At 41.1% G+C, this 27,736-nt stretch overlaps 1 protein-coding gene across 11 annotated transcripts in view; it reads left to right on the top strand.

Moving 5' to 3' along the window:
* The window catches only part of pclob (piccolo presynaptic cytomatrix protein b), a 56,783-nt gene that overhangs the window by 21,754 nt on the left and 7,293 nt on the right, over window positions 1-27,736 (top strand). For 3 of the 11 annotated variants that reach the window (XM_067501254.1, XM_067501246.1, XM_067501247.1), the window contains exons 12-33: window positions 1,447-2,187; window positions 2,533-9,358; window positions 9,833-11,400; window positions 11,513-11,778; window positions 12,128-12,956; window positions 13,150-14,200; window positions 15,831-15,914; window positions 16,230-16,256; window positions 17,689-17,771; window positions 17,860-17,935; window positions 18,031-18,156; window positions 19,670-19,778; window positions 19,983-20,050; window positions 20,157-20,395; window positions 21,258-21,305; window positions 21,402-21,532; window positions 22,482-22,508; window positions 22,942-23,035; window positions 23,989-24,060; window positions 24,399-24,699; window positions 25,102-25,296; window positions 27,478-27,619. In XM_067501254.1, the coding sequence (XP_067357355.1) occupies window positions 1,447-2,187; window positions 2,533-9,358; window positions 9,833-11,400; window positions 11,513-11,778; window positions 12,128-12,956; window positions 13,150-14,200; window positions 15,831-15,914; window positions 16,230-16,256; window positions 17,689-17,771; window positions 17,860-17,935; window positions 18,031-18,156; window positions 19,670-19,778; window positions 19,983-20,050; window positions 20,157-20,395; window positions 21,258-21,305; window positions 21,402-21,532; window positions 22,482-22,508; window positions 22,942-23,035; window positions 23,989-24,060; window positions 24,399-24,699; window positions 25,102-25,296; window positions 27,478-27,619 (13,103 nt within the window). Of the gene's footprint in view, window positions 1-1,446; window positions 2,188-2,532; window positions 9,359-9,832; window positions 11,401-11,512; window positions 11,779-11,962; window positions 12,030-12,127; window positions 12,957-13,149; window positions 14,201-15,830; window positions 15,915-16,229; window positions 16,257-17,688; window positions 17,772-17,859; window positions 17,936-18,030; window positions 18,157-19,669; window positions 19,779-19,982; window positions 20,051-20,156; window positions 20,396-21,257; window positions 21,306-21,401; window positions 21,533-22,481; window positions 22,509-22,941; window positions 23,036-23,988; window positions 24,061-24,398; window positions 24,700-25,101; window positions 25,297-27,477; window positions 27,620-27,736 lie in introns of those variants that run through there. The other 8 variants (XM_067501249.1, XM_067501250.1, XM_067501251.1 and 5 more) reach the window with 8 other exon arrangements.

Here is a 27,736-nt window from a genome sequence, read left to right on the forward strand (position 1 = left end):
AGACAAGCGCATTGCTGTGTTTTGGTCTGCTAGGTTGCAACAGACGAGCTGCTTTATCCAGTGACAGCTTATGCCTTCCTCTCCTCCTTAACTGTCCATTAATGGAGCTTAGCTGAAAGAAGAAATGTGTTTTCAGAGGATATGTGTTAAATAAAAGCATTGCTTGTAAAATGTGATTAGCTTTTTTGCAAGGTAAGCATAATTTATTGTTGTCTAACAAGTGTTGTAAGTTTTGGTGTATTAATAGCCAGCATGTTAGTATGTGACCAAAATCTTCTAATGAAAATGTTATTTTTGGTCAATCTTTATGATTAAATGCTTTAGATGTTGGGATTATTTTGCAATAGTAGTCGTTAAGATGGAATTTATATTACTTTGAGCTCAGGGCTATTACCCAGCATAAGAGACTATGATGTGTTGTATGTTTGTTTTTGTCTGTAAATTTTTGTTTATAACACAGAAACATTGCTTAGAGTTAAAAAATTCAGATTCAAAATCTGTAGCTTCTTTTCCTTACTTCTATTACCATATTAAACTGTAGCCCTGCATTAATATAACTTCACTGCATAAACAGTATAATTGCACTGCACAATATACAGCGTACCAGTTATATTATAGAATGTAGAAATATATTGCACTATTTAGAGGATTTTACGACTACAGAAAGCAGCATGTTTGCATGCTTTTTATAGTTTCGGTTTGTTTAGTGTTTTTATGGCAAATGCACTTTAGTGTTGTATATATTAGAATGGGTTGTTTTGTGATGGAATTCTAAAAGAACCAAACTTTAAACATGACATCTGAAAGAGAAATCAATCAACCCATAACATACACAAAACAGAACATTCTAGTCAACAATTTCAAAAATCTAGCATATAATGAGGAGTTCGTAGTGGTTAAGAGCAGCATGAGTGTATCAACAAATGCAAGCATGACTTCGGTGCTCTGCTGGGTAAATAATGTACGGTATTTTAATTTATGCTGTAAAAAGTCTGATCACATTAGATATAGAATTGTTTTTGAATTTGCTTAATCTTTATACTGTTGGTAGGCTAGACTCACTTAAATCAGGTGTTCCCGTCATATTCCACTGCTTGGAATTTATTTATGTATTGATTTCTGGCCTTCTCTGCCATTGGGTTAGAGGTTCATACATGTACTACTCTCAGTCTGGCTCTCTTTCTTTCTCTCTCTCTCCTTCTCTCACAAACCCCCCCCCCCACACACACACACACACAGTCCAGCTCATTCAGCCGTGCCTGCTCCTCTGTTCTGACTCCCATGTCTTTGATTATCACACCTGTTTTGCTCTGTTATGAGCATTGAGTCTTTATTTAGCTTCAGCTGAATTTGTAATTAAAAGTTGTCACTGCCCAGTCAATTGTGACACGTTATTTCTTTATTCTAAATTTATTCTAATTATTTCTTGTGTTTGTATGTTTACAGAAGGAATGGCTGTGTCTGAACTGTCAGACTCAACGAGCTTTGCTGGGACAGCTGGGAGACTCAGAAAAAATTCCCCAGCCTTCACCTGTGTCTGCCAAGCAAGAGACTCAGGCCACACTTGCAATCAAAAAGGCAGAGTCCAAAACTGCCCTTACAAAGGCAGACCTCCCAAGTGCAACCACAAAATCCCAGCCAACCTCTTCTCCCATCAAAGAAGTATCAGCAGTTCCCACCCCAGAAGCAAAGATGGAACCTGTCAGGACAGAAGCTTCCACAGCATCAACACCTAAGCCTGACGGGCCAAACCAAGAGGCTGTAACTACTGTAACAGTGGAAAATAACAAAAAGGCAATAAAATTGGAGCTTACTGCAACAGAATTTCCCAAAGATGAAGAGTCTAAGCCTGACCTTTCAAAACCCAAACTTAAGGAAGATGTTTTTACAACTTCCTCTTTCTCAGTGCCTGAGGCTACAGTTGTACCCACCTCCTGTATATCTGCAGAAGTTGCTGTGGCTAATGTCGTTCCAGGAGCAGAAACAAAGTCAGAAATCAAACCAACTGAGCCAACACAATCTTTACAGCAAGTTGTGGTGCAACCAAAGTCACAAGAACCACAACCAGTAGTGGAACAAGTGACTGAAGCAGACATCAAGGAAGTGGCTGATAAGCTGGTTGAAAAGAGTATTGACATCACCTCATCATCAGAGGCACAAGTATCAACAAACAATAACATCATAAAAGTAAGAATAAGCCATCTTCATGAAAGTAATTATTAATTATTAATATTCTGTATTATGGGAAACCATTTTGCTTTTCTATATTGAATAAAATTAACTTTAAGATTAAATGCTAGTATTGCCTGTAAAATGTGGGGGGATATAATGTTATGTTAATGTTAAATAATGAAATGCTACAAAAGTGATAAACTATCTGCAGATTTTTGTGAACGATGCTCCTTCTCACAGCATAAGTCCATTTTCAGAATTAGTGCAACAGTACCAAGTAAAAACAAAATAAAATATTAGGCAATGTCTTTTTTTTATCAAGTAAATGTTTTCCCTGTTAACTATTTTTTACATTTTTAGGAACAAGCTGAAACAAAAACAGAGCCAGTGAAACCCCAAACTACTGAGGAGGATAACTTGGACAACACTCTTTTCTCAGTGACAGTGACAGCTAAACTACAGTCCAAAGCTGAGGGAGATGATGAAGATCAACCCCAGATTTTACCCATACCACAGGAATCAAATGATGGGAAGATGGTTATTGATACGAGCAAAGATGATGTACACCCTAAATCCATGTCAGCAAAGGAGGATGTTAAAGCTGGGAGAAGGCGCTTAAGTTTCCAAGCATTGGATGAGAGCAGTGAAAGTGAGCTCACACCCTCACCTTCACCTCAAGTTCGGAGGAGGAGACTGAAAATCACAAATATTTCATCCAGTAGTGAGGACATTAAAACTGAAAGTGCTGATTCTATTGAAGATGAAGAGTTCATTCGCAAACAGATAATGGGTATGGGTGATGAAGAAGGAATGTCTCTTTCAGAAGATGAGAAAGAAAAGCATTTGGGAAATGATGAAGCTATCAAAAAGGCTGAGCTTGATAATGTCTCAGTGACAGGCAAATCGCTGTCAAGAAAAGGTAGCACAGATAATGAAGACAGCCTAGCAAGAAAAATGGCCCTCCCACAAACAGGCAGTGAAACTACACAAAATGTTCCCGAAACAAGGCCCGGCACTACTTTCAAGAAAGCTATTCCAGCCATAAGGCAAAGACAGAGCACTGATGAAGAAGTAGAGAGCATCTCAGAATCTCTGTCAAAGGGATCATCTAGTGTTCAGGTGTCTAGCTTTACTCCAGGATCTTCACCTACATCAGCTTCGTCTCTGGAGGAGGACAGTGATAGTAGCCCCAGTCACAGGAAAGTTAGTGGAGACAAACAGCATCGCAAAGGTAAGCACAGGAAACAGACCCAGGCTCTGCCTACCATTGAAGACTCCTCTGAGGAGGACAAGGTAAAGAAGAAGGAGAGGTCTAGGAATGAAAAGGAAGAATTTAGGGGCTATGTCGAGCCACTGTCTCCAACCGAAGATGCTTCTTCCACAGAGGATCTAAGAGAGGTCAACATGGACGCAACCAGTAAAACTTCTGGCTCTGAGTACTCTGCCAGTATTGAATCAGAACCAGATGTTAGGCGAGCTGTACAGAGAGGATGTAAGCCATCACCAACAGTGATACCATACAGTCCTTCTGATCAATTTAAAGATGATGCTGTGACAAAATCATTGAAAAGCGCCGAAGAAGCATATGAGGAATTAATTCGAAAGACAAAATCCATTCCAGGGGAAAGTCCTCCTGATATTGAACCACTCTATGGAGGAATGGCAATAGAAGATTATCTTTATGAATCCTTAGTTGAGGAACCTGAAGTTAAGTCGAGTGAAACATTAAAACAGGAACCCATGAAAGAAACTAGCTATGACTCTCACAAAAAACTCAGGTCTCCAGAGGAGGTTTATGAGGAGATGATGCAGAAAAAGAGAGAGCTGATGATGATAGAGCAAGAGTTTCAACAGGCTCAGACTGCCATAGAATCTTCCTCATCAGTGGCCTCAGTTGTTGAAACCTGTGTGGTGACCATATCTTTTGAAGAGACACCCCCCACTGGGCAAACTGATGTACCTCTCCTAGGCACTGAAACGTCTGTCGAGATGCAATTGAGAAAGAAGAAACGACCAGCTCCACCACGCCCCACTGAACCTCCTAAACGCTCTGAGATTACTGCTGGTCCCAGTACTCCAAGTGGATCTATAGGTTTTGTCAGGCCTATGGTCCCTCAAGATCCTGCACTCACAAAAGCATTGTTCCCCATACCAGATCTCAAGATTACCCAGTGTTCATCTGGGGAGGAAGAGGATGACAGTCTTGCTGATGAGTATGGTGTTGGTATTTCCTCTGACATTACACCCAGTGATGACTCTGACACTAAAGATCCATTCAAGAGCCCAACTTTGTCTGATACAGCTGAGATGGAGCCTATCAGTGTGATCGGTGAAATTCCAGAACCTAAACCTATTCCAGCACCAATCTCAGCACCAGAATTAACCAGCACACCTTCGCCCATATCACCAGTGTCACCTCCAACTTCACCAGCCACTCCAGATTCCAGTTTGGCTTCTAACGCAACATCTTCATCCTCAGTGCAGGCTCAAACACCCGTTTCATCAGATTCTGTTCCAATGTCTACACCAACACCTCCACCTTTAGGGATCTCACCACCATCGTCCACTACAATTTCAAAAATACCATCTACTGGTGTCTCTTGTCCAACTCCAACGACAGTTATAGTTCAAATACCAGACGTGGTGTATGATCCATCGAAAGCTCAAACGACCACAGTTGCTCAAATTAAGGCTACTACGACTGAACATCCAACTCAAGGCCTAGTGGATATATCTACTTCAAAACCTGTTGTGGTCCAAATGCCAGACTTGGTTTCATCTCCATCTCAGGTGCCTATTGAGATGCCAGCTGTTGTACAGGTCACAGCACCAACTCCAGCACCTGTTGTTGTCTCAACTCAACCTAGAGTCATTGTTACAGCTACACCTGATGCAGTCTCCACTACAGCTTCAGCTCGTGTTGGTACTGCTTCTGTCACTCTGGTCTCGAGCCCTGGGCCAGTGATTGTGCAGATGCCTGACCTTGTATCAACTACAACTCCAATCTCTGCACAAATTCCACTACCAGTATCAGCACTACCAGTATCAGTAACTACCCCAGCTCAAGCCCAAGCCAAAGTGGTGCACTCAGTCCCTGTACAACCAGCCATGCCTTCAGTGAGCCCAGTGGTAGTCCCAGGTCTTCCTCAAACACCCCATGTACCATCTTCTATTTTACCATCAACAACTATTGTCAAAAAAAAGGTCCCCCCCCCTCCGCCCCCTCGGTCTACATCAGTATCATTACCTGAGTCTAACACAGAGCACCTGCTTATAAAGACTGTTCAGCATGTCACCACCACTATGACCACTACCACAGCTATGGGGACCACAGTAGCTGGCCAGCCAATGCAGTCTGTAGTTGTGGATATACAGCCAAGAATGGAGGACATACCACCGGATAGTGTGGCTGTACCTCAAATAGTGACCCCAACCAGACAAGGACATGTGGTCATCATAGTGCCTAGTGTGGAAAACATATCTCTGCTTGGACAGACTCATGACACAGCTAGCACAGGGTCATTAGTTTCCACTGATTCCTTGTCACAAAGAAGTCCAACAACCACACATCAAGCTTCAGATATATCCTCTGCCGATACAGCTTTGAAGTCAAATAAAGTGTCTGCAGTGTCAGAATCTTCAGCTCCACCACTTCAGCTTAAGCCTATAACAGGGACACATGTCATAGACACAGTACAAACACCAGTAGCACAACCTCCAACTATATCACCTAAGCGAACTGCTTATCCAAAATCACCAGTTCCAACTACAGTGGCAGTTGCTACAACAACAATAGCACAAGGTACTGTTACAACAACTGCTCTTAGTCAGACCATCAAACCTCCTCCACCTATACCACCTAAACCTGTATCTATTCCAGCTGGACTGGTTTTTAGCCATAAGCCAGGAGAGAGTGTCAAGCCTCCTCCTTCTGTGGCCCCTAAAGCTGCAACACTGCCCAGGACCAAAGAACCTCCAAATGCTCTGTCACTTAGCCTAACACGACCTGTAGAGACAAAGTTGGGTGCAACATCTCCTAAGTCACCGGTGTCCCCTAGACATGCCAAATGTTTGCAAACCTATGTGGTTATAACCCTTCCCTCTGAGCCTGGCTCACCAACAGAGAGTATAACAGTCCAGGCACCTGTAAGACATATGTCCATCCCGTCTACAAAAGTGCCAGAAGTACAAGCCACACCTTCAGAACAGAAGACACCCAATGAGGAACTCTTGGCACAGACTACAGTTAGGAGAGCCTCTGTTCCCAGTGTAAGGTATCCATCTCCAACACACATGCCATTAGCTGTGGCAGTAGACCAAGTAATGCCCTCTGAGGCATTGTCTGCTAAAGTGGAAGCCAGGAGAGACTCAATGCCCTCTGTAGTGCACCCTCCAGCATCTGTGGCTGATGTCATAACAGTGTCCTTGGGTCAGGATACATCTATTCAAGTACATAGTGTACCTCCTCCAATTAAGAAAGCATATGTGCCACTGCCACCACCTCAAACACTGTCTGAGGTTTCCACAATACCCCCAGAGCCAAAGGTTCCCTTTCAACCACTAACAGTCCAAGTGCAAGGATGGTCTATACCATCTGTTGCTCAGCATCCAAACATAGTTTTACCAGATGTTTCAGTCGATGGAGTAGTTCCTGAGGCCTCAATACCAACTGTACCTGTACACCAACAGACAGTGACAAAGGTTGTTCCTGTACCACTGCAGCCTGAGCAACCTTTAGATGCATTAGTTCCACAGGATAGACCAGCTGCAGTCCCAGTCTCAACTGTTTTCTATCCACAAACTGTACCTGAAGTAGAAATGCTACAAAAAGAAGAGTATATGCTTACAGATGTCATTGTTACTGAGGAAGATCAAAGATCACCTGCACCAGACATGAGTCCCCAAATTCCTGTTCAAAAGCAGCTTACAGTAGTTGAATCGAAGTGTCACTTTACAGAACAAGAATTTCTTGAAGATACTCACACCACTGCTGAACTCCCACAAACAGTTCAGCCTTTAGATGCTCTGCCTATAGTGACTGAACGAATATGTTCTACACAGCCACATTTTGTTTCTGAAGTGATGACCCTCCCTACAAAGATTGAATTACCTGCAAAGGTTATTATAACTGACACTATTTCTACAGAAGTAGGAACCACATCCCCAGTGCCCCATCCTCTACCTGTGGCAGCTGATGTTACCCTGACACCTGAAGTACCAATTGCAATGCAACAGACCACAGCTGCTAAGATGATAACTCCTCAAGTTGCAGTTGAAGTAAGACATACTCCTATTATGATGGAAGTCCAACGAATAGCTGTACAGGCAGAAGTAACTCCTGTAGCATACATACCACAGGTCAATGAAACATGTACATCTTCAGTCATGTCACATTCAACACCGCCACTGGAGGTTGTAGCATTGCACCCTGAACATGATATACCTACAGAGATTATAACAAATGATGGTGATGTAAGAAGTGCTACAATATCATGCTCAGTGACACATCCTCAAACAGTAATTGGGATGCCAGTTGGAGTTATTACCACTGAGGAAACCAGAAGTAGGAGGAGAACATCTATATCGTCCATAGAGCAGCCAGCATATACCATAAGTGAAATATTTACCTATCCCACAGATTATGAATCACCCACACAGGTGATTACAACTGAGGCCTTTGCTGCCACCAGGAGAGAATCCATAAATTTGCAGCAACCATTACCACTGCCACACATAGTAACCATGCCAGCTGAAAAAGATCTTTCTCTTCATGGTTATGGTGTCCAAGTCCCCTACAGGAGAGCATCTATTCCTTTAGCAGAACAACAACCACAAACCTTAACGTATTCATCAGAATACGATAAGCCTTTGGAGACAATTACCACTGAGACATACGCCAGGAGAATGCCAATACCCAGTGCACGAGACATTTCACAGACGGTATCTGTGGCTCCAGTTACAATAACTAAAATTCAGCAAGAGTCTGTTGAGAGCCAAGAAATTCGGGGGCCAGAAAAAGTGGTCTCCAGTATGAGTCACATGTACTCTTCAATATCAACCTCAGCTCAGCCTCCTGAAAGCGTACCTAGTATGGTCACTCAGGTGGTTACCACTGAGGTCCAGAGGACCACTGTTTCTGTTGTTCATGAACGACTTCAACAGCCCCCTCCACCCAGTGTAGCAATCACTATACAACCAGACATAGCAAAAGTCCAACCTCTGCCGAAACCGAATGGAAAGATAATCTATCCTGGAGATGTAATTGATTTACGAACTATGAAGGTGGGCTTAAAGATGACTGAACAAGGCATGGACCTGACACCACCTGAGTCATGTCGACAGTCTTTTTCACATGACTCCAGTGGGCGTCAAATCACAGCCGTGCAGCCTGAGATAGTAAATCTTAGTGCAGAGATCACCCCTACAACCACATTGTCCGTTGTCACTGACAGCATAACAATAGTCACATGCACAGCTACTATTGCATCATATAAAAACACTCCAGCGGAGAAGCCACTTGATTTGCAGGGCCCTGATACATCATCACCTGTGCCTCTCACCACATACAAACCATTTGAACCATTAGCACAGATTGTCTACAGACCTGTAAATGCTCAGCCCAAAGTCAGCACCGTACCACATACAGATCAAGACATACCCGTTAATCTTTCCTTTGGAGCTCTTGTCTCATCAGTTGTCAAACAGCCAATGACTTCAACACCAGCAGTTATCAGCAACGGAGGTCCTGTTTTATCACTAGAGGCCACGGGGGCCATGGACCTGTCAAACTACAAACCAGTGAAAGCTATGGTAGCTTTGTACAGCACAAGCCCCGGAGTTGTCACCACTGTTATAGAGGATGATGGGACTCCAGTTGACCTCACAGCTGGTAGGAGGAGTGTATGCTGTGATGTGATTTACAAGCTACCATTTACAGGAAGCTGCAGAACACAACCCCCAGTAACAACCCAGCCAGACAACCGTTTTGGCTACAGAGATGATCACTACCAGTATGATAATGCTGTAATTTATGGTATCAAAGGCATGAATGGCATAAAAGCATCAATGTCTGAAACCAACCTGACAGAGGCTGCACTGTTTTCCTATGATCCCAAGAATGACTTTGATTATCTCAGTGGATCATCTGATGGTGCCATAGATCTAACTGCTGCCAAACTTTCTGCTGGTGAGTATGAGTTGTGTTTATTATTATTACTTTTTTCTGAATTTGCTTTATGGCCTGCGGTTTTATTTTATTTCATAGATTTTGAATGTTTTATTTACAAATTGCCTTTACTCTTTAACATATTTAAATATATAGACTTTACTCCTTTTAAATAACATATGTGATTGTTTGCCATTTTATCCATTCACGCTGTCCTCAACTTAATTTGCTTTGCTGTTTAATATGCATGTTTTCATTAAATATACCTAATATGGCCTGCTTGTTTTTTTGTTTTTTGTCTTTATACAGATGCATGTGTGTGCCTGCGTGTGCTTCCTCAGTATTTTGGTTTTGCATCTTGCTAGAGAAACTGATTGCAGATATGCATGTTCAGTGGGAGTCTTTTTAAATTCAAATCACATGACTCTAAACTTATATACATTAAAATTGTTTTTATAGCAAGTAAAATCTATATCTTTGGACTTATTATGGCAGGTAAAGCTCTAGACTACACTAGCAAAGCTACAGGAGGCTACCCAGGGATGACTACTGCTCCATTCTCCATAAACACCGCCCCTGGGTTTGGTGTAAATAGTGCTCTAAGAACCTCAGATGGAATAGTTTACTCATCTGTTGCTGCCCCAGTTCCATCTACATATGCAATTACAACTCAGCCAGGCTCCATCTTTAGCACTACCTTAACACCTACTTCAACTGCACAGAAACAGTCACTGCTGCATCCATATGGCTTCATTCACAATACAGATCCAGGACAGATCATTCCCTTTGACACAGGGCTACCTAAGGAGCTTCTTCCCACAGCTTTGGCTGATATCATAACCGGATATCCGGATATGTACTCAGACACTACCCTGGAAGCAATTGCTGCCTCTCTGGATGCTTTAGCTTCTTCCCCAATATTCCCTGGGTTAGACAACACTAAGATGGCCCAATATCAAATGGAGAGGGAGTTTCTAGAGCTAGAAAAGCTTAAACAGCTTTGTCTTGCTGAGGAGCTAGAGTGGGAGAGGCAAGAGATTCAACGTTATCGTGAACAGGAGCAACTTATGGTCCAAAGAGAGCTTGAGGAGCTTCAGACTCTGAAACAGCAGCTTCTCCTGCAACAAGAGGAAGAGCACCATGCACATATGGTGGCCCAGCAGGAGACCTATGCCCAGCAGAAGGAGCAGCTGCAGCAAATCCAACAACTTCAACTGCAACTTCAGCGGCAGCTGGATGAGCATTATAGTACCTCGGGTACCACAGGAAACCTCCTAGATGCTAAATATGCAGGGGTAGGGGACAGTGGACAGTACTGGCCCGTCAAAGATGAGTCGACAACTAAATCTGCTGGGACACAGTTAGAAGAAAGTCAGGACCAGCTTCGTTTATTAAAAAAGCTTCAGGGAGACCAGGACATAGGGAAAAAAATCCTTGATAGTGGAGTGCAAACAGATGATGAAGACTCGGCTGAGAAGCAGCACATAGGACGGAGAAAGAAAAATAAGAGAATCGTTGACACCTCAGCTCAAACTGATGATGAGGACCAAGATGAATGGGATGCTCCCACAAAAGCTCGAAGACGTTCTCGAAAGCATAGCAGTGATGGAAAACATGGCTCTAAAGTCTCTAGCATTGCAATACAGACAGTGGCAGAGATTTCTGTACAAACTGACCATTCTGGAACTATAAAACGACCCAATGTCCAGATGGACACAAAGGTGGAAATTATAAAGCATATCTCAGCTCCAGAGAACTCTCAGAGAGGTGGTAGTTTAAGTTGTCAGACAGACTCAGAAAAAAGGCACACACCCATTGAGGTGGGTTACAGTACACACTTAACAGCAGATGTCCCTTCTAAGTCTAATCTCTTCTACACCCAAGTCTCCCCACTGTCCCCTGAAAAGTCACCTGGAGGCCAGAGAATGCTGACTGCTGATCCAAACAGATTTTCTTCTGGCCCTCGGATATTAAAGGCCGGTCAGAAGTCTTTATCTGATCCTAAATCCCTTAGTCCTACCACAGAAGACAGGATGGGTGGATACTATGCAGACAGCTATTCTGTGAGTTATAGCAAAATATAAATTAAATGTAAAAGAGCTGTCATGTCATAATTTACTGTGCTGGCTAACTCTAAACTGAATGACAGTGGCGCAATTTGTTTTTATATTTTAGAGCCGAGGCTCTCCCTCTAGTACAGGTAAGAAGGTAAAACGTACCCTACCAGACCCCCCACCCGAAGATGACTCTCTGGCAGGACACTCAGGATATAGCACCAACTCTGCTCGTCGTCGTCTTGCCCGAAGCACAACAATGGCCCGGGCAAAGATCCTCCAGGACATTGACAAGGAGCTTGATTTGGTGGAGAGAGAATCTTCTAAGCTCCGCAAAAAACAGGCTGAGCTTGATGAAGAGGAAAAGGAGATTGATGCTAAGCTACGGTGAGATGCTACAGATTTGATATTAACCTACTTTAGGATATAGGATGACAGACTATGGGACGTAAATTAATTTACAGTAATAAAACACACCAATTAACATGTCATTAATTTGCATTCATCCCTCTCATTTATTCACTATTAATTCATTTTAATTCATCTGCACGATTCCCTCTTACCTTAATAGCTTATGGGCTAAAAGGCTGCCTTGACATCACTCAGTGAGACCTCTCTACACTCACACATAGTTACAGGTACTAATGTGTGAGAACCCAGAGCATTATTTGCCTCTGTGTCTGTTGATAGATCTGTCAGTGCTTTATTTAAGTAAAAATATTTCCTATTACCATAGGTACCTGGAGATGGGTATCAACCGGCGTAAGGAGGCCTTGCTGAAAGAGAGAGAGAAGAGAGAGAGGGCATATCTCCAAGGGGTAGCAGAGGAAAGAGACTACATGTCAGACAGTGAGGTTAGCAACATCAGAGAGGCTAGGGGTGATGGACTGGAGAGACCACGGACAGCTCCCCAGTCAGAGTTTGACCAATTCATCCCCCCACAGACAGAAGCTGATTCCCAGTACAACACATTAACTAGTCCATACTCCCACTATGCTCAGTTTGGTTCCCAGACCCAAACTACCAGCCACTATACCCAACAGAACTTATATCAGCAGCAGTCCCTTTACCACCAACAGGTTTCTCCTTATCCAACCCTATCTCTTTCCCATGGCCAGACTCAGCCTAGCAGCTATCAACATGCTCTGCTCTTGCAGCAGGGAAAACAGCGTCAAACCAACTTGTCTGACTTAGAGCCTAAAATCACCACCAACTACGAAGTGATACGCAACCAGCCTCTGCTTATCGTGCCAACCTCCACAGAAAGTGGATATGGTGTGGCTCACCTGGGAGGCAAGTACGGCAGCTTGGACTTGAGGTTAGGACTAGAGGAGAGGAGCATGGCCTCCAGTCCCATGTCTAGCATTTCTGCTGATTCTTTCTACGCTGATATTGACCACCATAATGCCAGGAACTATGTGTTGATTGAGGACATAGGGGAGCTCACCAAGGCCTCAGGAGGGTTGAGCAACTCTGGGTTGGGTTCTGGATTCAACCTTCCTGATAAGGAGTTGTCCAAGGCAGACAGGCTACTCAGGGCAGCAGAAGTTAGGCGCACAGCAGAGGTAATTATTTTAGTGGTACATTATGCTTTATGTTTACCTTCCTCATCTCCTCGTGTATATAACAATATTTGTAGCTTGGTCTTTAAGATATGGTTACACTAATTCACTGAGTTTACAAAATGTAAACCTTAAATACTGCTATTGTTTCATGAGGTCATATTTTATTATATAAGGACATATTTTTTCCTTTTAGGTGGCAGATTTTCTTGGCTCATCTCGGCTTCAGGGTTATAGTAAAGGAGAAGATGACACTATGGAGGAGCCATATGAGCTTAAGCTGCTGAAGCAGCAGATCAAGCAGGAGTTCAGGCGAGGAACTGAAGGACTAGAACACTTAACAGGCCTTGGCCTGCCCCAGTATCTCCCCAGTGATAGCAGTTTTCGCCACTTCCCTAAAGGTGAGAAATATAGCATCAGCAGACTCACCCTTGAAAAACAGGCAGCAAAGCAGCTACCAGCAGCTGTGCTTTATCAGAAACAAATGAAGAACAAAAAGGCTCTAATAGATCCTAAAGCCATAACTAAATTCTCACCAATCCAAGAGAGTAGGGACCTGGAGCCTGACTTTGGCAGCTACATGGGAACTGGGGCATCCTCTGTGACAAATCTGGCTGCTAGGGCAAGGCTGCTTCAGGATGAGATTACATTTGGGCTAAGAAAGAACTTGTCTGAGCAGCAAAAATATTTGGGCTCCTCTCTGGGGGCTAACCTAGCTGGTTCTCTTAATCTTGGGCAGTCCCTGGGGCTGGGATCCACTATCAGGGCCACTCCCCATGATGATGGCACCTACCCAAGTGGCACCCGTTCTCGGCCATCATCGCGCCCTTCCTCTCGTCCTTCTTCTGTCTATGGCTTGGATTTGTCTATCAAACGGGACTTGTCTAGCTCCTCACTCAGACTTAAAACAGAAGGAGAGGTCCTGGATGCTGCATTTGCCCCTGGAGTAACCAGAGCAAAACCTACCAGTTTACCTATAAGCCAAAGCCGGGGCCGTATCCCCATTGTGGCTCAGAACTCTGAGGAGGAGAGTCCTCTGAGCCCAGTGGGGCAGCCTATGGGTATGGCTAGAGCCTCAGCTGGGCCGCTCCCTCCCATCTCTGCTGACTCCAGGGACCAATTTGGGTCTAGCCATTCCCTGCCAGAGGTACAGCAACATATGAGAGAGGAATCTCGGACACGCGGCTATGATCGAGACATTGCATTCATCATGGATGACATGCAGGGTGCCATGTCTGACAGCGAAGGTAAATGGAAACTGAGACTGTTGCAGCAACTTGACTGTTTGGACTTGCTTGTCATGCATGCTAATGCTGAGTGGTCTTACTAATTTTGTGCAATAAATTGTTCTTTCTCAATCATTTATACTTCAATTTATAACTTTAGATAATTGTTACATTTTCCTCTCTCATGTTATATGTCACAATAGATGTTTGCATGATATTTCCTTTCTTTTTAATGTAAATTCACTTATGAGTTTACATTAATTATGTCCCATAATGCTCTTGTCGTGAGGTTATGTATATTACTAATCGGTTTCATGTGTTGTTGTTTTTTTGTGATTTCATTTGCATGATTTGTCTTCTTATTTTGCAATGTTTTTTCCTTCACACAAATTGTCATCATTAACCTTAAAACTCAGTGCTAACAAAATGAGCTTATTTGTGCATACTGTATTACTGGCAAAAATAAAATGGCAGAGAATATTTAAAGCTTTTTATGTGAGATCCCAAGCAAAACCTTTGATATTTTAGTAAGCTCTTTAGTATTTTAGTAAGTTGTATAAGTTACTAAAAAGCATACCTGTTTTAATATAGAATGTTATATTTAATCTACTTGCCATATGCAAAGTGCCTCATTAACACAAATCATCGTAATGTATAAATGACCTATACGTGATTCGAAATGCTTGGTTGATAGCATTTACAATCCGGAAGATGTGCTAGCGTAGCTGCAGAAATCTGTACATAAACACATGGAGTGTCTAGTCTAGGGATTCTTTTTCTTTTTCCCAACCCTCCCCCACAAATCTGCAGCACAAAATAGGGTGATTGTAAGAAGTAGGTCATACACATTGGTCATAGCAGCAATAAGTTTAAAATAAGGCTGCTGAATCATGCTGTCTGTGTTAAAGTCTTTCACAGGTGCAGTCAAGACATTCACTTTGTGTATTTACTAACTCCTGTGATGTCACTAGCATGCCCACCAATGTAAAAGTAACCCAATTTGCGGGAATTTTTGTAGATAACCTATACAACAATGCATTATTATTCTCTCAAAAAGTACTGTGCAGTAATGTGTACTGTTACATTTCCAAAACAGGCTCATATTCTTCTGTCTCATTTGTGTGCCGTTAACTGTATGGCTTTTACTTTTCTATCTGTATCTGATTTTGCATCCTTGCATGTTGTGAAATCCATGTTTTGAACTTACAACTAATAAAGTAAATGTTTTCTGCTGGTTTGTTGTTGCTGTGGATGTCTCATTTCTATGTGAGATGTCCCCTTGTGATTGACAGCATTGAGGCAGACAGACATCTGGGATTGGTAGTGATTCATTAATCTGGTTAACTCAATTTATTTAGCAATCAATATACCATAAAACTCGATAGGTCTTTAAAAAAATTGAATAGACACATTGTGGTATTTATTTTGTAGAAACAAGTATACCTATATACTGCAAACAGAACTGCTTCTACTTTCTGGTTTATAGGGTTAAATGTCATCCAGGCTTTATTATATGATGGTAACAAATCATGTTTAGCAACTTTAGCTTAGTTTCTCAGCAGTTTGTGAAGGATCAGTTCAGTTCATGATGAGAAGGTGATATTTGTCCTGACCGTGCATAAAAGTCTGCCTTGATCTGCCTTGATTACAGCACTAAGTGAGTCCATGCTGGCTTTGAACAGAGATGATGCCAGAATCTTTCATGAAAGTATCAGACACGGTAGAGTATCTTATGGTACTACAGTAACTGATAATCCTTGCTATCATAGTATTACTATAGCTCAATCTTACATTAATTCATACAGTAAATAGCTTCCCCTAAAATATAATTAAAATGCATTTCACAGTGCTTCTGCTTAAACTGTCTGATATAGAATTGCAGAGCTGCAGTAATTTCAAGCATGCATGACTACTGTTTACAGTGCATGTGCTAAAGAATACTCACATACGAATCTAGACAGCAGAGTTCCTTTAGTTTGTAGTTTGTTAGATTAATGAACATATATGTTGACACATTTCTGAAAAAAAAACTTATAACTTTGTACCCCAGCTGGAGGCCCAAACTGGAATATAGAAGGTGAGACAGCATCCCACTTCCCATATAGTTACATAGAGACTGTATGCCTCCATGCCGCGCATCATGATTCTGAATGACCCACTTTTCTTGTTGATTTTGTAAACATACCAGACTCATTCTGGAATGATTCACATCTCAGTAGCATAAGAAACATGTCATTTTAGCAGATCTCTAGTAGTTTACATGTCGGATCCATTCTGGAATGAACTCCATCTTAATAGCACTAGATATGTTTTATGTGTCATATCTTGTGGTGACTTCACTTATACGTCATTCTGGAATGGCTGTACATCAGTGGTTCTGTAAGACCCATTTCTAGTATTCATGTTCATGTGCTTTTGCAAAAAAACCCCAAAAAAACAACCACGTGTATGATGTGTGATTATACATAAATATAAATGCTGAAGTTATTCGGTGCATATACTGTGAGATAAGGCATTTTCTGTATTTTTTATTCTAAAGTCGCTACTGATTCAAAATCGGAAATATGTAATACTGACAAGAGCTGTTCTACGCAATTCAAGAAATGTAGGAAACAGGCAAAACACTGTTTGCCACCAGCACAAGCAGGGACATTCTACTCATCACACTGATGAAATTCTGTCACTGATGTTAGGATATGTAAGGAGACATTTGACAGACTACTTCACTTTTTACCTTTAGTGACAAAATATTGCAATGAATACTAAATTGGTGTCTCCCATTACTAATGTAGAACATTCTCTAACATCATGACATGTTGCCATGGCTTTAGAATTTTTTTTTTCCTTAGAGATATTGGACATTTTCTGAGTTTTGCACTAATGATGGTAAAATGTGACACAAGATATCTGATGAGCTTTGGGAGGTTTCACAACACTCTTAACATAATAAATATCGCAATGTTATAGACATGTAGTTCACAGCTTTATGGTTTCTGATGCAAGTTATTAAGCTGCATTGGAAGGTAAGAACCCCACATCAAAACTAGACCTCTTATAATGACTATCATAATAAAAGCATGGGACAATGGATCAACCCTCAAAGTTTTAGTTTAGATTATTAAATATCACGATACATAAATCAGTCATATTTTAGCAATTATGGTTTATGTACAGCAGCAATAATAAAGGGCCCTCACACTCACAGAGAGCACTGCATGCTGTAACAAGCATAAAAGCTTAAAATGCTCTTGACATTTATTCATATTTATGCAGTAATTATTCGATGTCACAGATGGTATGGATAGGGTGGGAGAGACTTTAAAGATAAGGCTGATAGATCTTTATGCATTTGAGAAAGCGGGGGTGGATGCATGAAAAACTTAAAAAATGACTGATCTCTGCCCAAGGATTTATAAGCTTATTTAAAGGCAGAAATTTGTTAAGCTACAGTGGGTTTTACAGCGTGTTATTATGTATATGGCTTTTAACCACTACCTCTCCCTGCCTAGCCTACCACCTGAGGAGAGAGGACACAGATTGGTTCGATAAGCCAAGAGAAGGGCATCCGCAGAGTGCATCAGACAGGAGACAGGTGAGCTCCAAGCTAAAACATTCAATTTCACACCATGCTGTTTTCTTGCCGGAAATGTTTGCAATCAATTCTTTAATGGTTTTCTCAGATGAAACTGGTTCCTTATGCCTTTCCTCACGCTCGCATCAAGCTTAAGAGAGATCTGAAGGACACCAGTGTGTCAGGTATAGCAAACACACATATTATTCTCTGTCTACGCTCACAATAATGGCTATCATTGTTTTGCTATTAAAGTTTTGTATGTTTATTTTTCTCACAGGGAATGGACTTGGAATCCGTGTGGTAGGTGGGAAGCAGATTCCAGGGAGCCGAGGAGAGATTGGAGCCTACATTGCCAAGGTTATCCCCGCAGGTGTGGCAGAACAAACAGAAAAAGTTGTAGAAGGTATGTTTAATGGGCAAAGTAGTATTGAAGTTATCCATATTAACATTGCTATTATTATTTTAAATGAAAAATAAAAGTTCCACAGCAAATCATAAGCTGTTCAAATTAAAATATTGGAGACACATTGACTTGACTTTTGGTAAGATATTGTCCTTAGTAAGAAAACACCTGTCTGAATCCTAAGCGATTAACAATGTAAAAGCTAATTTTTAAAAAATATTATTTATTTTATTGCAGTCTAAGCTTTCAGTAAAAATTCCTGCCTGAATCACTGAATTCCAGATGGTGATTTGAGGTCCAGGTGATGCTCTCTATGTTGTGATCTGTCACACATCCTAACACAAAATAATCCTGTCAATTTATCCTTCAAAGTCATTAGGCTATATTTAGCATCATTGTATACACAGAAACATACAATACACACACACACACACACACACACACACATACACACACAATAATTAGGTTTAGAACTCTTTATTCAATCTGTTCTTTAAGTTATTGGATTTTTCAAGTGATATTCTCATGTGTATTGTTTGGAGAGATAAAAACCTGGTTATAAACTAATTAAACTACTTGTTACAGTCTGATATTTCTAGGACAGAACTGGCTTTAGTTGAATTCTTCAGTGACAATTCCACCCAAGGAAATATATCATTACTTACCACTGGGGAGAGAGTGAGGGGTAAATCTGCCAATGTATCTACTTTTTTTCTTAGTATCAGTTATTTTATTCCTTTTTTGTTATGAAAGACCAAAATAGAAAGACTTGGACTGGGGTCCTTTTTCATGCCTCATTTGCTATAATAAACAAATAAGAACAGCAGTCAGACTGGCAATGTTTACCTTTCAACACATGCAAAAGTATAACTTTGCAAATGCAATGTTTATTTTTCCCTGCAAGAATGGCAGCAGACCATTCTTTAAGGTGCAGAGAGAAATGATGATGAGTTATATCAACATAGCAGAGGGAAAAATCTAAATGAGCACCAAAGAGATTAACTCTGGCCCTTATTGTCACAGCAGCTGGTGAGTTGCTTCATAAGCAGAAGTCTAAGCTGAAGACCAGATTTCATCTGTGTAAGTGAGGCTTCGTACAGCTCAGACTTGGGGTGGAAGTTTGCTGTGCACTGATTTGTTTCTTAATATGATTAATACAAAAATGTTGTTATTAAAATTTGAGATGTGATGTTTCGCCTAACTTCTCCTACCTCTCAGGTCAGTGACAGGCTCATATCTTTTTGTTGGATAAAACTCTATTTTCAGGTTGATGTCCTGTATGAAATTGAAATGATATTATAAAAGTTTTCCACTGGGTGTACTAAAATAATGTTGCGTGTCAGTGTGTTTCTTGCTGTGTGAGCGTGTGGGCTGCACTATCCGAACTGCATCGTGTTACAAATTTAGACATGGGGAGAAAAGCATTTGCCCACAGGCTATAATACAGTATATACACTGGGAAATTATAACATCATTTTGGTTTCTGAGTCTCTTTACCATTATCTCACCCCAGGAATGCAGGTGTTGGAGTGGAATGGAGTACCTCTGATGGGAAAGACTTATGAAGAAGTGCAGTCCATCATGGGCCAGCCATGTGCAGAGGTGGAGCTCTGTGTGAGACTGTAAGTAACATCTGTCATCATTTATTTCAATCTCCCACTGAAACTCCTGCATGTTTAGCCGCAATATGGTGACTCTGCATCCATGAACACTTTTCCTCTCTCCTTTCCCTTTAAATGATCCCATTCACCTTCATCTGACTCAGTGAATGATTTTCTGAGATTAACTGTTTGATGTTCCATTGTAAATTTCCTGTATGGATCCAGAGACCTTAATATGCTGTCTGACCCTGAGCACCCACAAGCCCTGGAGCACCATGTATGGCTTAAGTCTGGTATGTGCAAGGGTTTGTTGATATGTCTGCATAAACACATGCATGTATCTGTGCACCTCTTTTACATGAACACAATGTGCAATACTACACTCATTTGATTCAATAGGTGGACAACGTTCCCCTGGTGTGGATCCTAAACAGCTGGCTGCAGAATTGCAGAAGGTGTCCCAGCAACAGGCTCCTGGATTGACTGGGACAGGTGTTGGAGCTGGGGGTTTGGGCGTCCTCTCTGCTCTGGAGCGCTCTGCCCTACTTCACTCGGGTACTGGGTCAGCTGCCTCCAGTGGGGTGCCTAGCCCTGGCCAGCCTGCATCACCTGCCATAAGCAAGAAACAGAGACACAAGGTAATGGATTTGACTTAGTGATCTCAGACATACACCCCACTTGTGAAAAGGTCAGTTTACAATGTGATGACTAGTACCACCCCAGCTGCTTCGCATGTCTGAGGTGGACCCATAGGGTGGACCTAGCCTCAGTTATTAATTTTATCGGCGTGTTTTAAGCAGTCTATAGTTTGTGCAAATACATGTAGACCATCATGCACCTTGGCTGCTGTGATTCCAGTATTATTTCATCGCACAACACTACAAAGGGACGGTTGCATGTGAAGGTCAGTGGCGTGACTGTGTTTAACGGGGAGTGACAGGCCAATTATAATAGAACAAGAAATGAGAGTTGTGCAGTGCATGACCCTGGCTGTGAATGTCTTTTACCCACACACCGGCAGCACGGTAAGTGGACGTGCTTCACTTTGATAAAATGTTTAAAAGCTTGATTCTTTAAATGCCACATTGAAAGAAAAAAGAGGACACTTTGTATAAAACAGATATTGAGGAATACCCAGTATAAAATATGAAATAGACAGTAGAAATACATTCGTCCTTTGGAAATTGTCTAAACTGAAATAGACATTTGGATGTATTGATGTCTAAATCCCTCAGATAAATGGTTAACCTTCACAAACTTTACTGGAGGACCTTTCCAGTCAAATACTTTGTTCAGATGTTTACATTTCTCCTGAGGCTCATAACTTCTCTGAGAAATCTTTATTTGTCGTCTTCCCTTTAAGAACAACATATTAATTTGTTAACTAATAATACAAATTTTACAGCAGTTTGGATTGTTGGTAAAGTCAGGACTGTCAGTATTGTCATTTCAAATAATAAGTTACTGCATTGAATGCCACCATTTATTTTAATGTTTTAGCAGGCGGAGGTGATGAAGATGCCTCATCCCATCACTGGTGAAATTCAGGTATAAGGACATTTCCAAATTTTTAACCACATAAAAAATAAAATTGCAACTAGTCAGCAGTCTTTTTCACAAAGCCTACCCACGCTTTTCTTTCAGCTCCAGATCAACTATGACAGGAACCTCGGAAACCTGATCGTCCACGTCTTGCAGGCTAGGAACTTGGCCCCAAGAGACAACGACGGCTACTCTGACCCTTTTGTGAAGGTCTACCTCTTACCTGGGAGAGGGTGAGCTCTGAGTGTGTTCAAGCGTTCACTAATGTCTTGTCTGTGTCTGCCTTTCTGCTCCTGTGTCTGTCTTGTTTTCTCTACCCCCCTGTTCAGTTATGACTTTGTATCGATTTTGCTGTATGGAACTAATTCTTAAGTTGGTCTAAGAGAGTGAGACAGGACGTGCTGATATGAGTCAGTCCTTTGTAGCGTAATTTGATCAAATGTGGTTCAATCTCTATAAATCAATGGGTGTTTTTTATGCTATACAACACTGAGACAGTAACTATACTGTCAAATGTCCTAAACATAGACAGTCTATATGTGTGCATTTATAGTCTGTGCTGAAGTCATGAGCTCTTCTTACTCTGCCCACTTTGACTTTAGTTTTGTCCCCTAGTAATATTGCTTCATCCTCTCTTCCCTGTCTGCTCCAGCATCTTTACAAGAGCCTGTGAATAGCAAGAGAAAAGATCGATACAGCCTTTATCTGCCCTGTAACAGTATCTGCTCTTAGATAATGACTCCATCAGACCTGTTTATAAGATTAGAAGCCCTCTCTGCACATGTTGCATAGGTGGGAAGTGAATGCTCTGTAGTAGAGCATGTTTTTCTCCTCACATTTCACGTGAAGTGCATTTTGTCACATGTTTGCCTGACATTATCAGTAAAGTGCACATTTACGATATATCTGCAACAGTTGAGAATAGTAAATTATTAATTCACATATTCACCCATGAACCATTTCTAATCACTGGGAGGTTTTTTGGTCTTGCGTCACATACATTGCTTGGGTGCAAAAACACAGTCATACACCCTGAAGAGAATATTGATTGCCTCAGCTCTCTATTCTTTACTGGCTTTTTTTTCCTTTTTGAGCTCGCCGGGCTTCTCTGACTGTTTTTTGTGTTTTTGCTTTTCTTGTTTGTGATATCTGCCCTCCTCTTCCTCTTCTGGACTCCCTCAGCCAAGTCATGGTTGTCCAGAATGCCAGGTAGTGTGGTGCTGATCTTTGCTTTTAGTTGGTCTTATGTTTTTTTCTTCTTTCTGTATGTTATGTATCCAAAGTGGTTTTCCATCCTTTTGTTGTGGCCTGTGTTATTTGTCCAATTATCTGCTCTATTCCATGGTTTTTAAGAACACTCCTATCATTGCTTTTTCTCTGTGTGTCTCACAGCTTCAATCTCAGAAGTAATTTGTAATTTTTTAAAAGGATTTTAGTCAAACAGATAGTTCCAAAAACATTTACATTTGAATTTCTTTCTATCTCCACAACAAGAGATTGACCATTTTACAAACATCTCTTCAGTCCATATTTATTGAGTACATTGTAGTTGAATTGTGAATGCTTTCTATGGCGTCAGACAGGGAAGATGCATTTTAATGTATTACTGATAACCAATCACTCTGAATATTATGACTATCAGTGCTGATAACAAGAGAAGGACCAAGTATGCCCAGAAAACCATGAACCCAGAATGGAACCAGACTGTCATCTACAAGAACATTCATTTGGAGCAGGTACTGTGAAGACTACCACACACACACACACACACACACACACACACACACACACACACACACACACACACAAACACACACACACACACAAACATACAAACATGACTCTCTCTTGCTTGTGTAGTTACTGTATTTGCTGTGGGCCACTTTGGGTGAAGTGGATGTCCTATTAGGATTCCTTCCCCAGGGTTGTTCTCAGTATCCCTGTGCAACCTCTTATTAGCAACTCCCAAATGTCAAGTTAACAACAATCATTTTTGTTCCTAAACGGTCTCTACAAAGCAAGCCTAACTGTGTGACATTCTTACAAAAAAGAGTGATGGGAACTCGATAACAATTTGCTTATGTGGTCTTCTGTCACTCTGCAAGTATGGATGCCTGTGTTTATTTTTGCAATGAGTATGCGTTGTTTCTAACACACACTACCCAGATGGTAATTACAGCTGTGAGGCATGAGTCCAGATGCGGTAGCTTTAGTGGTCAGAGAAAAGAGGCCTACTGTGAAAGCAGTGGATTCACTGACTCCTCTGGGGCTGTGTTCTGTTAATTGCGTTTCACTGCCGGCAGGAGCAGCCTTAAAACTGCTGCTGCATTGCTCATTCACCCACTCCTCCCTCTGAGATGTGCTTCCATTTGCTCCCACACATTCCTGTACACACATACACATGCATAGGTAGAGGATATGCACACATGCATGTACATAGTGTAAACAAACCACATCTAATGAAGTATTGCTTTCTAGTTGCTGTAGAATATCCCTGCACGTTAAATTCATTCATGCACTGCATCTACAGCATGCATGAGCTGTTTTATCACTTACTTCTTCCACCCACACATTCACGAACACAGACACATTCACACATTTCCCTCCCTCACACATGCAGTGCATGTGCCCACAATAGCCCTCATCATAATCTGTGCCCCTTTCTGCCTTCATTTATTTTTCTATCCAGTTGAAGAAAAAAACGCTGGAGGTGACAGTGTGGGACTATGACAAATCCTCCTCCAACGACTTCCTCGGAGAAGTGAGTGCTTTTGGAAACAGAATCATGTGTTGAAAATGCCAAATACATTTAGTATTTACTCATACAAAGGGTTTCTACTGCTTTATTTTTTTAATGCACCAGCTTTTCTTGAAACGACCTAATAATATTAGCCTTATCTTTCCTCTTCTCACAAACTCTGAAGTCAGGCTGAGCTTTGTGACTGTAAATCTGTATAGTGAGCAATTTTATTTTTTTCTGCTATTCCTGCTATTATTTCTGCCTGATTGTTGCACTTTTCACATTTCAGTGTCTCATATGTACAATTTCTTTCCCTTTCTAATGCCATTGTCTGTGTGTGTATGTTAATTGTGTACCAGGTGTTAATTGACTTGTCGAACACTGCCCAACTGGACAACACTCCTCGATGGCTGCCTCTGAAAGAACAAAGTGAGTGCATTGAGCACAGCAGAGCACAACAGGCTGCCCAAGGCCCACCAGGGTCTGGCTCTGGTCAAGGTCATGGCCAAAGCCAGGGTCATTTGTCAGGTCCTGGGATGGGGCCTGGTCATGGTATGGGACAAGGTCAAGGACCAGGACAAGGAGATGGAATTCATGATTCACCTAAAAACTCTGTAATCAAAAGCAGAAGCCATGGAATTTTCCCTGATCCAGCCAAAGGTAAAATATATAAATATATATATATTTTTACAGCAGCTTTATACATATTTTCAGTTTTCATAATAAAAAAAGTTTATTCTGTATGACACTGATAATAATATTCCTGGCAGGTTTCCATTCAAGACAAAAACTATAATTTATAAGGTGGTCATACAGTTGTCATAGAGATCGAGGGTGTTACCATAGCAACAAAAATGACAGCTGTACACCTCATGTGCATGTCAATTGCTTTAGTGTTCAGCCCAACCAGGACTAACACAAAGTATATCTATAGATAGAGAGAGAGAGAGAGAGAAGGAGAAAGGGAAAGAGAGAGAGAAAGAGAGCATTAATGTTATGTATTTATTTTTTATTTCCCTTGCCTCCTTTGTAGTAAAAACCTTGCATTGTATCTTTCTACAGACATGCAGATGTTGCCTCTTGAAAAGTCACACAGCAGTCCAGGCAGCTCCAAGTCTTCCTCTGATGGCCAACTGCGCTCCCATGGCCCCTCTCGAAGCCAAAGCAAGAGCAGCGTCACTCAGGCCCACCTTGAAGATGCTGGGATAGCCATTGCTGCCGCAGAGGCTGCTGTGCAACAGTCCCGCCTGCAACCAAGTAAATCCTGTCCCTACCCATAATGCACTGCCTGTGACATGCTTCCTTTTTTTCCTTTGCATGTAAGCTTTGTTGAGACTGACCTGATCTGCTGTGTGTTAACCTCCTTAATATTTTACCTTTGCTTACTTTGTTTTCCTGAGTACAAAATATTTGTATTTGATAATAATAATAATAATAATAATAATAATAATAATAATAATAATAATAATAATAATAATAATAATAATAATAACTCTTCATATTCAGTGAACTAAATATTTTACGGAAGTATTTGACATTATCCCTCTGTTTAACATTTTTGCTGCTTATTTCAGTATCTTGAGAAAGACATAAAGTTGATAAATTATTGCGCGTTATTAACACAGCAGAATAGTTTAACAACTTATACTAAAACTAATCAATATATATATATATATATATATGTTTTCTGTATAATTAACTCTTAAAAATAGAGTTTCCAACCCCTCTTTTTCCACATGGAGTGTGCATGTGCCAATCCAAAGCATATGGTTTCTACAGAATCCCAGTGTGGAGATCGCCAAACCATTATAGAAACCAAGCTGGGATGGCAATCCCTCAGATGATTTAAATGACATCCGCTCATGTTAACGCATAATTCTTAATGTGATGTACTGATAATTGAAAAATGATCAATTATGTTGTCATCCCTTTTTGGAATAAGCTAGTCCAGATCTATTACAGCATGCTGTTGCAGCTTGCCTGGCTACTGTTCCCTGGCCACTGAAGACTTGCTGAAATGCTGTGTCTGTGCATGCCTGTGGCATATGAATGAAAACCTAGAAATGACACAAAACACAGACACACAGAGATATGGCACGCAGACTTCCCTCCCTATCCAGTCCTTCCCACTTCCCATACCACCTAAAACAAAGGGGACACATGAAACTGAACCGGTCAAACCAAGAAACACAGAAACACCAAGTGGTTCAAAATTCAACAGGAGGCTCACTCGGCACTCACCGGCCAATGAGGGTAAAGGGGTCATGAGAGGAGCAGGAGTGTCAAGGGAAGGTGAGGCATAACATAGGAAAAGATAGATATTGATTCTGCCTGAATAATCATAAGACTAAAATAGTCATAAAAACAAAACTAGGACAGTCATATAACCTATAAGTGTATGAATGTTTGACATTTTGCAGGTGTATCTGTGCAATTTATGTCTCTTTTGTTATTAATATAATAAGTGAATGCTTTCATGCCGGGTCACAGTTTGCATTTCAAGCCTGACCAAACTAATATTAGTTAATCTTTTAATTCAAATATAGACATGAGGGCAAATAAGGTTTCCACCCTTGGACAAAGATATTCAATTTATTTACCACCTTTGTTAATACTATTTCATACTATTTATAGTACTACTGTACTGTACTACATACCTGAAAAGCAACCATAAATAAATAAGTATTGTCTCTAAAAGAACACCAATATTGTCTTACACTAAATTTGTTTCAATGTGTGACTTGAACGTAGAATTGTTTTGCTTATTTCTATTGCAGAATTTGCTGTGTGTTAAAAAAGCTTTCACTGTACTGCTTAATTCAAGGACATCATCTGTGCTGATCTGTTCCTCCTTTGATATGCTGTGTCATGTAATGCTCACACAAAATTACTGTGTGTATGACAGCCAGAGCCGCTGTCACTAAGTGATAAGTATTTTAGTTTCTGTTTCTGTTGTACATACCTGTACATGCATGTGCGGTCAGTACTGTGTTGGTGATGTTCTGTGTTCATGTACAAATGATGGGTCAGTGTCCGCAAAGGGAAAACTAAATTTGTCAAAGAACTGAGGATGAGGCGTGGTTATGTTATAGAGTTCTTTACTGCATCTGTATAATGAAATCCGAAGATTAAAGCATTCTGGAGTTGCCCAGTGTCCACTCCAGTCACAGGTCATAGGTCTTCAAATAGGTTTTTAAGCTTGAATGTACATCTAAAAGCATCAGGAATGAATGAGAAAGATCATTCTATAGTGGCCTGCTATGAGTCCTGATCTCAATCCAACCTTCACAGTTAGGAGAAAGTATCCAAACTTGCAAGAAATGGAGCAGCTCATTAAGAGTGGGCCAGCCTACATAATGAAAAGTGTACTGGTCTCACATCTACTCACTTCTATGGACATGTAAATATTTCCTCACACTTGCTCTTTCTTGTTTTTAGGACCCGGACACCGGCTGGCTGATGTCTCAGGATCAGTAGTGTTGTCTGCACCAAGTCTTGTGGGAGACGCCTATGGAGGTCTGGATGGGGAAGATGGGGCAGGCACGGGAGTGGACAGTGCTATTTTTCAAGTCCCCCGCATGTAAGTCCATTTATGGAGCATTTTAGTATGATATGCATGCAGTAAAGCTGAAAGCTTCTTGTTGTAGTGTCTGTAATGTCACCTTTTCTAATAGTCAACCCTCATATGTTTGTTTTT

This window comes from Channa argus, chromosome 4 (genome assembly GCF_033026475.1).
Source record: "Channa argus isolate prfri chromosome 4, Channa argus male v1.0, whole genome shotgun sequence".
In the NCBI taxonomy this organism is placed as follows: domain Eukaryota; kingdom Metazoa; phylum Chordata; class Actinopteri; order Anabantiformes; family Channidae; genus Channa; species Channa argus.